General features: G+C 41.2%; 1 protein-coding gene across 5 annotated transcripts in view; it reads left to right on the top strand.

The window, feature by feature from the left end:
- DST (dystonin) overlaps positions 1-12,247 on the top strand; it is a 494,628-nt gene that overhangs the window by 410,668 nt on the left and 71,713 nt on the right. For all 5 annotated transcript variants that reach the window (XM_012532210.3, XM_033424298.2, XM_033424315.2 and 2 more), the window contains 8 exons: positions 936-1,097; positions 2,602-2,772; positions 5,158-5,324; positions 7,771-7,930; positions 8,129-8,455; positions 9,201-9,285; positions 10,626-10,867; positions 11,774-11,980. In XM_012532210.3, the coding sequence (XP_012387664.2) occupies positions 936-1,097; positions 2,602-2,772; positions 5,158-5,324; positions 7,771-7,930; positions 8,129-8,455; positions 9,201-9,285; positions 10,626-10,867; positions 11,774-11,980 (1,521 nt within the window). The remainder of the gene's footprint in view (positions 1-935; positions 1,098-2,601; positions 2,773-5,157; positions 5,325-7,770; positions 7,931-8,128; positions 8,456-9,200; positions 9,286-10,625; positions 10,868-11,773; positions 11,981-12,247) is intronic.

Below are 12,247 nucleotides of genomic sequence, written 5' to 3' on the forward strand. Positions count from 1 at the left end.
TCCTTAGCATTTTCTATACCTTCTTTTTTTTTTTAAATTGAAGTATAGTTGACTTACAATGTTGTGTTAATTTCTCCTGTACAGCAAAGTGACTCAGTTATACATATACATACATTCTTTTTTCTATTCTTTTCTATTATGGTTTATCACGTATATTGAATATAGTTCCCTGTACTCTACAGTAAGGGAACTCGTTGTTTATCCATCCTATACGTAATAGTTTGCATCTACTAACTCTAAACTCCCAGTGCATCCCTTCCCCCACCTTGGCAACCACAAGTCTGTTCTCTCTCTTTTAAATTAATTAATTAATTAATTTTTGGTTGCATTGGGTATTCGTTGCTGCGCGCGGGCTTTCTCTAGTTGCGGCAAGAGGGGGCTACTCTTTGTTGCGGTGCATGAGCTTCTCTTTGCAGTGGCTTCTCTTGTTGCGGAGCATGGGCTCTAGGTGCATGGGCTTCAGTAGTTGTGGCTTGTGGGCTCTAGAGCGCAGGCTCAGTAGTTGTGGTGCACGGGCTTAGTTGCTCCACAGCATGTGGGATCTTCCCGGACCAGGGATCGAACCTGTGTCCCCTGCATTGGCAGGTGGATTCTTAACCATTGCGCCACCAGGGAAGTCCCACAAGTCTGTTCTCCATGTCTGTGAGTCTGTTTCTGCTTCGTAGATAAGTTCATTTGTGTCATATTTTAGATTCCACATGTAAGTGACATCATACGGTATTTATCATTCTCTTTCTGACCTGAATGGTTTTGATAATATTGTGAATTTATATTTAGTTTACTTTCTCATTATTATTCATAAAGCAGCTGTAACACATGAATAGGCAACAAAAATCTTTATTTCTAATAATCTATACCTGATGATTGGACAGATGTTTATATTTGGTGGCTGTTAGGTACTATAATTCATATAATTATTGTTCTTTCCAATGCAGGTGTTTCAAAAAGAAGAGATTGAACCCTTGCAGGTTAAACAGCAGGATGTGAACTGGCTGGGTCAAGGCCTCATTCAGAGTGCCGCTAAGGGCACCAGCACCCAGGCCTTGGAGCGGGACCTGGACAATGCCAGTGCACGATGGAAGACCCTCAACAAGAAGGTGACGTTACCACCCCCTTTGCTGTCATTTCTGTGGATTGTTCTTCTCCAGCATTTGCTGTGACCACCAGTCGTATTTCTAGTAGCCAAGCTTCCCTAAACCTGCCTGTTCCTTGACATCCCCATGAACTGATAGCCCACCCTAGATGCCCCCAGGGCTTGCTGGGCAGCACAGAAGCAGGAAGGACCTCCCCCACCCACTGCCCCCACGAGGATAGGGACCTGACCACACAGCTGTGACGGCAGGCGGCCAGGATCCTGGCCCTGGGCTGGTGGGAGCACATGCACCTCCAAGGGCACAGGGGCTACTTGGCTCCATAATTAGTGTCCCATAGGGATCTGGGCTCCCTGTTGCCAAATCCTTTACTTATTTTGCAAAGAACTTGGAACTCTCACTTTTTATGTGAAACCTAATTTTCAGATGTCAGCAACTCACTCCATACTGTGTAATAGGTCACACAGTACAGCTCTGTGTCTGTTTGCCCTGGACTAAGGGTTTGCACCTCACTATAGATCATTAAGTCCAAATACTATTTTACTGATAAGATGTAGATCCCACCTTTTTCTAAATGCCCATGATGGAAAACACTGGAAAATAATGCTCTGATATCTTAAGAAGGTGACGCTGACGCACAGTGGCAGCTCTTTATGTGACAGAAATGATCAGAAAAGGATTTCGGGATGGCAGTGCTCATCTAGTGGTGGTCGTGGTGGGGGATTGTTCTTGGAGTTTTCCTTGCGTTGAAATGTGAAGCAGTGGCTGGATCTCAGAATGACATTTATCCTTCTTTAGAGTTTGATTCATACCACAGCACTCCTCAAATACAACTGGGATGCAGTGTCAGGTGTGAATACTTTCCATGGAGCTTAAAATATCTTGCCAACTACTTTTTCAGCCCAAAAAGAAAAGACCTTTGAGGGGGCAATAGGATATCTCTATGCAGAACACAGAGACTCCATTTACTGGGCGACAAAGGCGCTGGCTTGTCAAGAAAGGACTCTATAGAGCTTGGATCTAGCAGAATTTAATTGGATACTTCATAGTTATTTTGCCTAGCAGAACGTAATTCTGATTCTCCCCACAATAATATTGTTGTTTAAATCTTAGTCTTTAAAAAAATATTCAACAGTAGGAAATAAAGAATGAATCCCAGGGATAATGATAAAAATGAATAAGGCACTGTTTCTTTCAGTAACCTTAAAATATTTGAACCATTCATTGCTAATCATAAATGTATTGGATACTTCCAGAATCTCAAAGCCTTCCCCTTTTGCACTGACTGGTTGAGATGGCAACCTTATCTCCTTGGCTTACTTGCTAACTTTGCGTTTGTCTCCTTTCCATCTGTATCCTGCCCACTAGCAATGCTTTGGGTGAATTTTAAGTGAGAAGGAAAAGAAAATTTGTGACCAGATGGGAAGATGAGCATGGAAGTGTTGGCTGGTGGGCAAATTTCATTTTTCATGAATGCAGTAGATAACTGGGGATCCCTGGTGCTGTGCAGGTGGCCCAGCGAGCAGCCCAACTGCAGGAGGCCCTGCTGCACTGCGGGAGGTTCCAGGATGCCCTGGAGTCCCTACTCAGCTGGATGGTGGACACCGAGGAGCTTGTGGCCAATCAGAAGCCCCCATCGGCAGAATTCAAGGTGGTGAAGGCCCAGATACAAGAGCAGAAAGTAAGTTAGCGGAGCTTTCGTACTGTTTCATGTTAAATCTTAACAATGAGAGTAAAAGTTCACCTTGTGACTCTCTTTATTTGTGTTAATAGGATATCCTCGTTAACTGGTAATCAATGCTCTAGACATTGTTTTGTTAGTCATTCAACAAATATTTGTGGACCATCTGCCACAGGTCAGCCATCGTTCCAGGTGCTGGAGATATATCATTGACTACAAACCATAGACGTTCCTCATCGAGTTTAAGGTTTAGTGGTAAGGGAGGAACGGGGAGAGAGAGAGACAATAAACAAAGTAAACACGTAAATGGTGTTACATTAGCCATCGATAAATAACACTGGGATGGGAGATAAGAGTTATTAGCAAGAGACAGAGTGCGAGGGTGGGGGACAGGAAGTGCTGAGTGGAGGGGTGTGTGTGTACAATTTTAAAAAATAGTGTAGTTGAGTTCGAAGACATCACTTACCGAAAAGGTGACTTCGAACAGAAATATTGTTCTCCTGTGTATTAGGTTGATGCACATGCAATTGCCTATTTTATAGAGTCAGTATGGGCAGTTTGTTATGGTTCAGCCTGTACTGACATGGCAGAGAGTTGATTCACATACGCTGAGAACCATACTGCTGTGTCTTTTGATTCAGCAAATACAGGACCCAGTTGGAAAGACACTTCTTAGAGGGATGGTCACTACTTGGGGCCACATGTACAATTTTTGTGGTCATTAGGAAGCATTTAGTGACCTGTCCAGTATTGATTTGTCAGCCATGACTTGAAATGACACGTGGGGGGGTGGCACCTGGCACACAGCACACTGATAAGGCTTCTCTTTAAAAAGACAGGACCTTTAAAAGGAAGAGACTGGATTAAGAGGCTTAATTGGGTTTTGACACCCAGTACTACTCTCTCTAAAAATTCTTCGAAGACTTTAGTATCTTGGGAAATTAACTTATTAGAAATAGATTTACAGGTATGGATTAAAGAAATATAACAGGAAACACATTGCATTTGTTTGATTTTTGAAAAAATATGGTAATATATAATGATATGTAATAAAATAATATATATGTATAATTTATATAATGTAATAAATATATACTATAATCTGGTGTTAAATATAATAGTATAATTGCTACCATTCACGATTTAAACATTTATTATTTGCCCAGAGTTAATGAACTGTGCTTAGCCAACAAAACCTGTCTATTGATTTTGCTTTCTTAATTGCTAGAAGCTGTTCGTTAAAGTTTACCAAAAGTAATCCACTTAATTGTTCTCTTTACTGCCTAAACCACTTGTTGTACTTTGATTTTATGATGGCTCTGACCTGTGTCAAGAGAGGGCATCTCTTCCCCTTCTCTTTAGCCCTGTTCCCCTCCCTTCCTGCTGTGGTGGCCTTGATCCCAAAGTGACAGTGAGAAAATACCCTTCCACCTTGTTACTTCTGGGTGACTGTCTGTGCCTTTGGTCCTTAGGCATCAGTCAGGGTCAGGTTAAGGAAGCAGTGCGGTACTCAGCATTCTGTACACCTGTGCCTTCCTCACTGCTCTTCACACAGGGCCTGGGGATTGCACTTATTCCTGAAATACTTGTTTTGATTCATTGGAGGAAGGGAATCCTGATTTCTGGCTACCTATGTCAAACACTCCCTTCCAGGTTTCTCAAAATGAAGCATTAAATTGAAATTTTTTCCACGGCTCAATCCTGAAATATTAGTCTTCCTTAGCCAGCTTTGGGGATTTCTGACATGTTTCCCCCTCGGTTCATTGTGGAAATGATATTTAAAGGCTCTTTTTAGTTTTCATCCTCGTAAAGAATTTTAGGAGCTATCTTACCCCCTAAAAGCAACCAAGAGCCTCTAGTTGTAGCCTCACTAGCTTGTGAACTTGGTCTGACTTTCAACTTCCCTTCTGCGTTGGATTGTTTAATATGGGGAAAGGTTTTGAAAACAGCAGTGATTTATAATGACCTTTTCTATCTCAACGGGACAGATCACTGTTGATTGTTTAGGGCATTCCCATTTCATTATAATAATTGGGATCTTGCGCTCTCAGTGCAGAGGAGTTATCCTAAGCGGCACATTCTACTCCATTACTTCATATTAACAAGTTAATAACGAATGGTTCAGTGGCCTTATCAATATTTGTTTTATTTAGTATGAAAAGCCGCCACTGCAATGTTTGACACAATAATAATGAATCATTAAACAAAATGAGTTTTTTTGAAAAAATCCTACTTCTCAGGTCCTTTTGTATGTGAATCCACACAAAGTTATTTTTGTTACATATCACAAGTACTTTGTGTATGTTTTCCATATGTTGATAAAATTATCGCTTTGTTTCCTTTCTTTTTATTTATTTATTTTTAAATTTACTATTGTGTCTTAAGCTTCTCCAGAGATTGTTGGATGACCGCAAATCTACTGTGGAGGTGATCAAACGGGAAGGAGAAAAAATTGCCGCCACAGCAGAACCTGCAGATAAAGTGAAGATTTTGAAACAACTGAGTCTCTTGGATAGCAGATGGGCGGCCTTGCTTAATAAGGCTGAAACAAGGTAAATGCTTCCAGTCTTTGGAAAGAGCACCAATGGCGTTCATACTGATTTCTTGTATTTTGGTAATGCTTTTCTTCAAATTGTTATTTTCCTGTGTTTATCATGTATGTGAACATGGAGGGCAAGGGCTATGGCACCTCTGTCTTTATTCCCCCATGGGGATGTCCTGTAGTCTCCAAATCTATCCCAACTCTTAAGAGTATTTCCTTTGGGGGTCATTCGTTCATTCATTTATACCGTAGTTATCGCCTGCCTACCGTGCATCAGGCAGAGCTGGGCCTTCCGCAGGGGTACGCTGGTCAGATCATCCCTGCCCTCAGACAAGGGACAGCCTAGCAGGGTTTCGTAGCCATTGAAGACTAATGACAAATGTGATGGTTCAAAGTGAAACCTGGGCACAGGGTGCTGTGGAAGCAGAGAACAGGAGGAACCTGGCCTGGGGCAGGAAAGTGATAGCTAAGCTCTGTTTTAAAGGAGGAGTGGGAGTTATCTGGGAAGTGAGGCAGGTGGAGGGCACTGTGACGTCTACCAGGGCCGGAAGCTGGAGCGTGGCTCCACCGGGCTTCATTACACTTCGTTTTTTTTCTTTTTAATTTTTTTAATTGAAGTATATAGTTGATTTACAATGTTGTATGAATTTCTGCTGTACAGCAAAGTGACTCAGTTATACATACATATACATTCTTTTTTAAAATATTCTTTTCCATTATGATTTATCATAAGATATTGAATATAGTTCTTTCTTCATTCTCTTCACTGGCACCACATTGACCGATGTCATGTTGTAGCTACACTGAAGTGTACACTGGCTGGGTTGGAAATAGATGAGCCACTGAAGAGAATGAGCATCTCCATACATTCCTACCTTCTTTGGAACTAAGATGGTGCAGAGAAGAGTTTGTCCAATCTTGAATTACGGAGTAGAAGGAGTTATCATTCTAGGACCATTGAATAAGGGGCTCCGAAGGAGGCTGGAAGTTTCATGTTATTCTTTAATGTGTGTCAGTAGATTATTCCTTCTGTGTAATGCCCCAGAATTACTGCCATGGGAGAGACTCTCAATACTTTTTTTTAATAAATGAAAGTCTAGATCTCTGCTTCACTCCCATGACTGTCCTTTTTTTTCCCTAAACCTTCCTCACAGCGGTATTAAGTGGAGGGATGGTGGTGATGCTACGATTCACACACAGACTAATAGATTCCCTTACAATTTAAATCATAGTCAATTAAACCTAGTTACAAAATAGTTCTTTCTAGTGATTCTAGGTGATTGGATATTAGAATTTTTAAGAAAGAGTCATAAATAGTGATCATCCAGAAGTCAAAAATAATGTAGTAATTTTATTCATTTTTTTAAAAAGATCAAATGTATTTCAACTGAAGGTTTTAAAAATATATGCATGTGTAATTTGTGATATGAAGGTATAGAAATTATGTTCGGTAGCATGTGCCAGTTGTCCATAATTCCCTTTGTCCCCATAGAAAGCTCATTTCTCAAATCATGTAATTCTCTAAGAATTAAACATGATAACAGGTGAAGACAGCTGCTCTTGGTCCCAGCAAAAATAATTCACAGGATTGGATACAGCATCAGGTCCTCTGTATACAGACCAGCACAATCACTTGCCGTAGATAAAAACCAAGGACCGTGCAAGTAGGTTTTAACTTACGTGGTACCTTTTTAAGGGAGGAAACAATGGGTTTTCTAAAAGCATTCAAACTCTGTTACAAGTTAAAGTCTGAGGAATATTTCTCCTCTTTCATGATATTTTAGTCCATAAAATATTCACTGTTGCCTTGGGGAAATATACCTGACAGTGTACTTTTTAAAGGAGGACTCACTAGTAATTCCAGCACAGGGGATGCTATAGTTATTCTTCAAAATTTAAATCTAATTTTGACCATTTGATTAAAGCAATTTCAGTAACTGATGCTCCGATTGAAGTTAACTATTATATAAAGCACAGAATATATGTTCAGTAAGTATTACCTATTACTATCATTATTATGGCTACTATTGTTATTATAACATTACTATGATTATACCTATTATTATTGTAAGTATTACAACCAGGTTACTTAAGACTTTCACAAGATTTAGGCCCTTGAGGTTGAGGTGTTGTTCAGCTTTACTTTTATTTAATAGGAGAACTATTTTTTAAAGTTTTTCATAGTTTTTTTTTTTTTTTTTTTTGGCCATGTCACGTGGCTTGTGGGATCTTAGTTCCCCGACCAGGGATTGAACCCCGGCCCCCCGCAGTGGAAGCATGGAGAATAGGAGAAATATTTTAAAGTGTCCTCTCCATGTGAGAGATTTTCATTTTAATGTTAGATGTTTTCTACAAAAACTGTTTGGAGTGGAACACGGGAGCATGAGTGAAGATTTCTGTTGACAGTTTCCCACGTTTCTCATCCCTGAATGACCTTCCTCTTGGCACGTTTTCAGGAATCGTCAGTTGGAAGGTATCTCAGTGGTAGCACAGCAGTTTCACGAAACCTTAGAACCACTGAATGAGTGGCTGACAACTACAGAAAAGAGGCTGGCGAATAGCGAACCCATTGGAACCCAAGCATCCAAGCTGGAGGAACAAATTGCCCAGCACAAAGTAAGGTTCCCATCACACGTTAGTGAGATCCAGTTTTCCGTGCCCTTTGTGGTTTTATGACATGCATTTGAGTTTTGTACTGTTGTGTGATGCATCAGTGCAACCTTAGACCCATTTCATGTGTCAGCTTTTTGTTCAATTTATGTTGTCATTTTTATTTGTCCATTCTTTTTGTTTCCTTTTTTAAACTTTATTTAGGCCTTAGAAGATGACATCAACCATCATAATAAACATTTACACCAGGCCATTAGCATTGGCCAGTCCTTAAAGGTTTTGAGCTCCAGGGAGGATAAAGATATGGTGCAGAGTAAATTAGACTCCTCTCAAGTGTGGTACATTGAGATTCAAGAGAAAAGCCACGGCAGGTCTGAGCTTCTCCAGCAGGCTCTGTGTAATGCTAAGATTTTTGGGGAAGATGAAGTGGAGCTGATGAACTGGCTGAGTGAAGTGCATGACAAGCTGAGGAGGCTCTCCGTCCAGGATTCCAGCCCTGAGGGGCTGTGGACACAGCAGGCTGAGCTGCGGGTATTTTGATTTATTTTACTTTATTTTTTCATTTCAGTTGTCCTCATTTTCTCAGTCTTCGTTATTTCTGTATTATTTTATGTTCACTATGATTTAGGTGAGTTGCTGTACTCAAATAAGACATTACCTATGTATACAGTGACTTTTTTTAAATTGAAGTATAGTTGATTTACAATGTTGTGTTAGTTTCAGGTGTACAGCATAGGGATTCAGTGTGTGTATATATATATACACACACACACACACACACACCACACATATATATATATGTGTGTGTATATATGTGTGTATATATATACACTTTTTCAGATTCTTTTCCCATATAGGTTATTACGAAGTATTGAGCAGAGTTCCCTGTGCTGTACTGTAGGTCCTTGTCGTTTATCTGTTTTATATATAGTAAGTAGTGTTGTATTCAGTTACTTTTAATGAAGTCACATGTAAGAAGAGATTTAATTTATCCAATAGCTGGATTGTTGACTTTTATTTTGTTATTTCATCTTTGTATACAAAGGCCCATAATTAACCAGTACTCCAGTGTCTCCACATCGCCCATTTTTTGAAGAGGGGAGTGAATTATGATAGATGAACTGAGACATGGGCACAGTGGTGGTAAAAAGTTGGGTAAACATGAGAACAGTGAGGAATATTTGAAAAGGTGTTTCCTCAAATAAGATTAACTGATAATGCCAATGCTTATTTAAATTTTTTTTCCCCCCGCATGAAAATGATACCTGTGTTTTAGGTTCTGCAAGAGGACATCCTACTCAGAAAACAAAATGTAGATCAGGCCTTACTAAATGGTTTAGAACTACTTAAACGAACAACAGGTGAGATACCTTTCAAATCAAATCCTCATGACGTGAGTATTTTGTGTTGCTTTCAAAATATTTTAGAGATGGGGGAAAAACACAAAGCACACTCGAATTTTGGGGCCACTCCAAGATTTCATCCTGGAGAATGCTTTGAAGGCCGACCGAGGGGGTTTTAGACTATGATTTCATTGTTTTTCTCATGATCTCACTGAGTTTTTAATGGAAGTTTTGTGTATTACTCATAACACCAAGCATTGGTCAGAGAATCCCATGGCAGAGTGACATTAGTTTTCCACTTGTGGAAGGCAGTTGTTCTAGATGAGCACATAGGTTGTAGACAGCTTTTTAAATTTTTAAGATAGATGGCATTCAGTGACACATACTGTGACTATACCCAGGTTTCATTTCTCTGTGCTTGAACTCACCAAGAAAACAGATATTACCTTGTTTTAGTAATTCCTTTGGCTGTAGGAATGTCTCATTGTATTTATATCCAATTCAGCACATGTGTGTGGTGGGGGACAGGTACCATTCATTATGAATGGGAAGAATTTGATATAGTATCGAGAGCCTTGCACTTGGACTCTGAAGCCCAGGACACAATTTCTCTGTGTGTCTGAAAATTAAATAGAGGCAGGTGAGGATCTATTGGAATAGTGCAGGTGAGTTTATTATTATTTTTATTTATTTTTTTTTTCTGCGGTACGTGGGCCTCTCACTGTTGTGGCCTTTCCCGTTGCGGAGCACAGGCTCCAGATGCGCAGGCTCAGCGGCCATGGCTCACGAGCCCAGCCGCTCCGCAGCATGTGGGATCTTCCCGGACCGGGGCACGAACCCGTGTCCCCTGCATCGGCAGGCGGACTCTCAACCACTGCGCCACCAGGGAAGCCCTGAGTTTATTATTTTTAACACACACACACACATGCATAGATTATACATATATAAATGTATGTATTTGGCAGTCACTATTCTAAACATTTTGCAAATATAAACTCATTGAATTTTTATCACAACTTTATGAAGTAGGTTCTATTCGTAATGATAAGTAACCAGGGGCACAGAGAGAGGTGAGGTATCTTGTGCAAGGTAGTAAGCCACAAACTCAGTATGCAAACCTAGGCAGTTTTTAACCCCGATGCTTGAAAACGGAAAGACCATACAAATAGTTGCAAAGGTGGTGCATTCCACATAGCCCTTTACAGTTTTTATATTTGCATTTTCAGAACTGTTTACACTCTCCAGATATCCTCAGAAAAATTCAAACCTAGGAAAGGGCTTTTCTTGGGTCAGAACTTCTTTAGCTGAAGAACTCTTCTTCCCCTTTCACGAGATATGACATGCCTTTGAAATTCTAGGTGATGAAGTTTTAATAATTCAAGATAAATTGGAAGCCATTAAAGCGAGGTACCAAGACATCACTAAACTGAGCGCGGACGTCGCCAAGACCCTGGACCAGGCACTGCAGCTCGCGAGGCGACTGCACTCCACGCACGAGGAGCTGTACGCCTGGCTGGACAAGGTGGAGGTCGAGTTGCTTGCATACGAAACGCAGGTTCTGAAGGGAGAAGCCTCCAGCCAAGCACACGCGAGGCAAAAAGTACGCTCCGATTTATACACTCTTTGGATCTGCTTGTTATCTCTCAGGGAGCCTTATTCACACAGGGGCAAAGTGATATTTATCACGTGTCATTACTAATATACTTACGGATGCCTTGGTGGGCGTGGACCCAACAGAAATTGGCAGCAGATCAGCTATTTAAACTTTTAGGAGCCCAGACGTGAAAACAGCATATTGTCATTTGTTTCTCGAATCTTATAGAAACAGAATGATGAAAACAGAAAAAAAAAAAAGAAAATGATCACTGTTTCAGAGATACACATAATTTGGTTAGAATAGTGATACCTTTATAAGATAGATGCCAAGCATGAGGTGGCTTTTCTAATTATATTGCAAGAGTGGTATTCTCTCATGCTGATCATCCTTCTTAGAGTTGTCCGCCTCGGTTTTTATCATCCTGAAGTACGATCACACATGGGTGAAGGCAGTCCGGGAGGTCAGGTCCACTGAGCCTATAATGATTCAACTGGGATGATTTAAAGCCAGTGTGTCCTTGTTTTGAGGGTCACTTGATTCTGGTTTGGACTTTCCTCTTTAGTTTTCTGGTACCTGATTACTTCAAGGTTACCAGCAAGCTGGATTAACTTGCTGGGTTAACTTGCCAGGTTCGGGTTCCCAATTTTTAAACATTTATATTACATTTCAAAGCTAAAGTCTTGCCATGTTGACCAAGGAAGTGTTCTTTGGAACTTCTCAGGGAACACTTTCCTTTCTGCAAAATAGCTTTAAGTAACCAAGGGGTATAGAACTGGGGTAACTGGCACTAAGGTGATCCATGCATCACGTTGGCCTGTGAAGGACTTTAGCCCCAAGGACAGTTAGAGGAGAAGCCCGTTCAGACTTGGCGTTTCCCACAAGTTTTTGTTTTCTTCCTTCTGTTTTCAGGAGCTAAAGAAGGAAGCTAAGAGCAGCAAAGCCCTGCTGGACTCCCTTAACGAAGTGAGCTCTGCTCTCCTGGAGCTGGTGCCCTGGAGGGCGAGGGAAGGGCTGGAAAAAATGGTGGCCGAGGACAATGACCGCTACCGCTTGGTGAGCGACACCATCACACAGAAGGTGGAGGAGATTGACGCGGCCATCCTGAGGTCCCAGCAGGTAGGCGAACACTTGGGCGTCCGGGCAGTTCGTTTCCTCCACTTGCTCCCAGGGCCTCCACCTGATCAGAGATGATGGTGGGTGGTATTTCCATTCATTGGTTATGCTTCCACAACGGAAGGGGTTTGAAAAGCATTTAGCTGGGGTACTTGGACATCTGAGTGCCGGGCAAGGCTCATCTCTACATTGTTGGCAGCCATCTACCTCCTGGTCTCCCAGGCTCAGCAAGTCAGCCACCGGCAGGACTAGCACCGTCCTCCTGCCGTC

The sequence above is a fragment of the Orcinus orca genome, chromosome 10 (assembly GCF_937001465.1).
Source record: "Orcinus orca chromosome 10, mOrcOrc1.1, whole genome shotgun sequence".
NCBI classification, from domain to species: Eukaryota; Metazoa; Chordata; class Mammalia; order Artiodactyla; family Delphinidae; genus Orcinus; species Orcinus orca.